We start from the raw sequence: 2,146 nt of genomic DNA, 5'->3' as shown, positions 1-2,146 counted from the left end.
AACAGGTGCAACTAAACTAAATGAAACAGAAAAGGGGATCAGCTAGTAGACGACCGCCGAGCGCCGCCCGAACAGGAAGAGGCACCATCTTCGGCGGGATTCGTGGCATTAATTGTGAAAACAGTTTGTTTATTGATTTTACGTTTCCTCTGTCAGGTTGATGTTAACCTGCGACTGGTTGAAACATGAAACAAATATGAGATGAAATACAAAACAATTAAATATGTGGAATAGAATTAAACAATTTGTACAACAGAGTGTTGTGATGCAGGGTCACTATAGCAACAGAGTGTTGTAATGCAGGGTCACTATAGCAACAGAGTTCTCTCTGCTCTTTCTGTTCTCTGCTCTCTTTCTGTTCTCATCCATCAGATGTCTGTGATCTCACACTGGACCTAAACACAGTAAACAGACACCTCTCTCTGTCTGAGGAGAACAGAAAGGTGACATGGAGGAGAGAGAAGCAGCCGTATCCTGATCACCCAGAGAGATTTGAGGTCTGTTCTGCTCTGACAACAGTTACTCTGCCTGTCACAATAATAATCCCACTACCATAGACGTCTGCCCCTCCAGCCCCCACAGAGTAGGAGTGTATCTGGACTGGCCAGCTGGAACTCTGTCCTTCTATAGAGCCTCCTCTGACACACTGACCCACCTGATCACATTCACCTCCACTTTCACTGAGCCCCTCTATCCAGGGTTTTGGGTTTGGGAGGATGGCGACTCAGTGTCCCTCTGTCACACACAAGACTTTGTTATGGCCAAGACTTTGTTATGACATCTTCTGATTGGGTGTCTCAGGTCAGGACTTTGTTATGACATCTTCTGATTGGGTGTCTCAGGTCAGGACTTTGTTATGGCATCTTCTGATTGGGTGTCTATGACATCTTCTGATTGGGTGTCTCAGGCCAGGACTTTGTTATGGCATCTTCTGATTGGGTGTCTCAGGTCAGGACTTTGTTATGACATCTTCTGATTGGGTGTCTCAGGTCAGGACTTTGTTATGACATCTTCTGATTGGGTGTCTCAGGTCAGGACTATGTTATGGCATCTTCTGATTGGGTGTCTCAGGTCAGGACTTTGTTATGGCATCTTCTGATTGGGTGTCTCAGGTCAGGTCTGAGCCATGATCAGAATGTGTCTCTGTCTATTTCCAGCCCTGCCATTTCTACCTGTCCTGATCTAGTGTTTGACCCCTGACCTCCTCACACCGTCTCACTGTACATGTCTGCTTTTAGCTCCCACCTCTACTTCACTGTGTTATAATGGACCTTATGCTTGTTATGTCACCTCTGTAACCAGGTATCAAACATACTGACCTTTCTGACCCTGTCCCATGGTTCTACTTTCTATAACTGAACATTTAAAGTCCTCTGAGTTTTGTTTACTGTCCATTTTACTTATGTATGATGTATTTGTTGTGTATTGGGGTTCTGGCGCAGAGCATCATGGGGGTTTGTATGTGTTGAGATGATCCCGTTCCAGATAAATGGTTGAACTGATTCTTGTCTCCAGTCTCATCATTATTGAATTGTTATACAGACCTGGTTATTAAACCCACAAAACATAACGAAAGATTGGCGATGAGTCTGAATCTACAGGTGTCACGTTCTGACCTTTATTTCCTTTGTTTTGTCATTATTTAGTATGGTCAGGGCGTGAGTTGGGGTGGGCAGTCTATGTTTGTTTTTCTATGTTTTGGGGTATTCCTATGTTTCGGCCTAGTATGGTTCTCAATCAGAGGCAGGTGTCATTAGTTGTCTCTGATTGAGAATCATACTTAGGTAGCCTGGGTTTCACTGTGTGTTTGTGGGTGATTGTTCCTGTTTTGCACCAGATAGGGCTGTTTTTGGTTTTCCACGTTTATTGTTTTGTAGTGTTCACGTTTATCTGTTTTTATTAAACATGAGTCAATATAACCACGCTGCGTTTTGGTCCTCCTCTACTTCACCAGAGGAAAACCCTGACAACACATGAGTCAATATAACCACGCTGCGTTTTGGTCCTCCTCTACTTCACCAGAGGAAAACCCAACAACAGGAACTATTCTGTCTGGAAGGAGTCGGTTTTTACAACTGTTTAAAACTGATTTTCTGTGGTTCAGTCAAGGCTCATGTTAACACAGTGTATTACTAGCAGAGGCAAG

At 43.8% G+C, this 2,146-nt stretch overlaps 1 protein-coding gene across 1 annotated transcript in view; it reads left to right on the top strand.

Annotated features, from left to right (window-relative positions):
* The window catches only part of LOC135568974 (NACHT, LRR and PYD domains-containing protein 3-like), a 21,276-nt gene extending 19,774 nt beyond the window's left edge, over positions 1-1,502 (top strand). The window contains exon 7 of the mRNA XM_065015754.1: positions 373-1,502. Coding sequence (XP_064871826.1) covers positions 373-557 — 185 coding nt within the window. The 3' untranslated portion in view covers positions 558-1,502. The remainder of the gene's footprint in view (positions 1-372) is intronic.
* Positions 1,503-2,146: the final 644 nt, after the last annotated feature.

The sequence above is a fragment of the Oncorhynchus nerka genome, unplaced genomic scaffold (assembly GCF_034236695.1).
Source record: "Oncorhynchus nerka isolate Pitt River unplaced genomic scaffold, Oner_Uvic_2.0 unplaced_scaffold_1290, whole genome shotgun sequence".
Lineage (NCBI taxonomy): Eukaryota > Metazoa > Chordata > Actinopteri > Salmoniformes > Salmonidae > Oncorhynchus > Oncorhynchus nerka.
The sequence above is the reverse complement of the archived record's forward strand: the minus strand, read 5'-3'. Positions and strand labels throughout refer to the sequence as shown.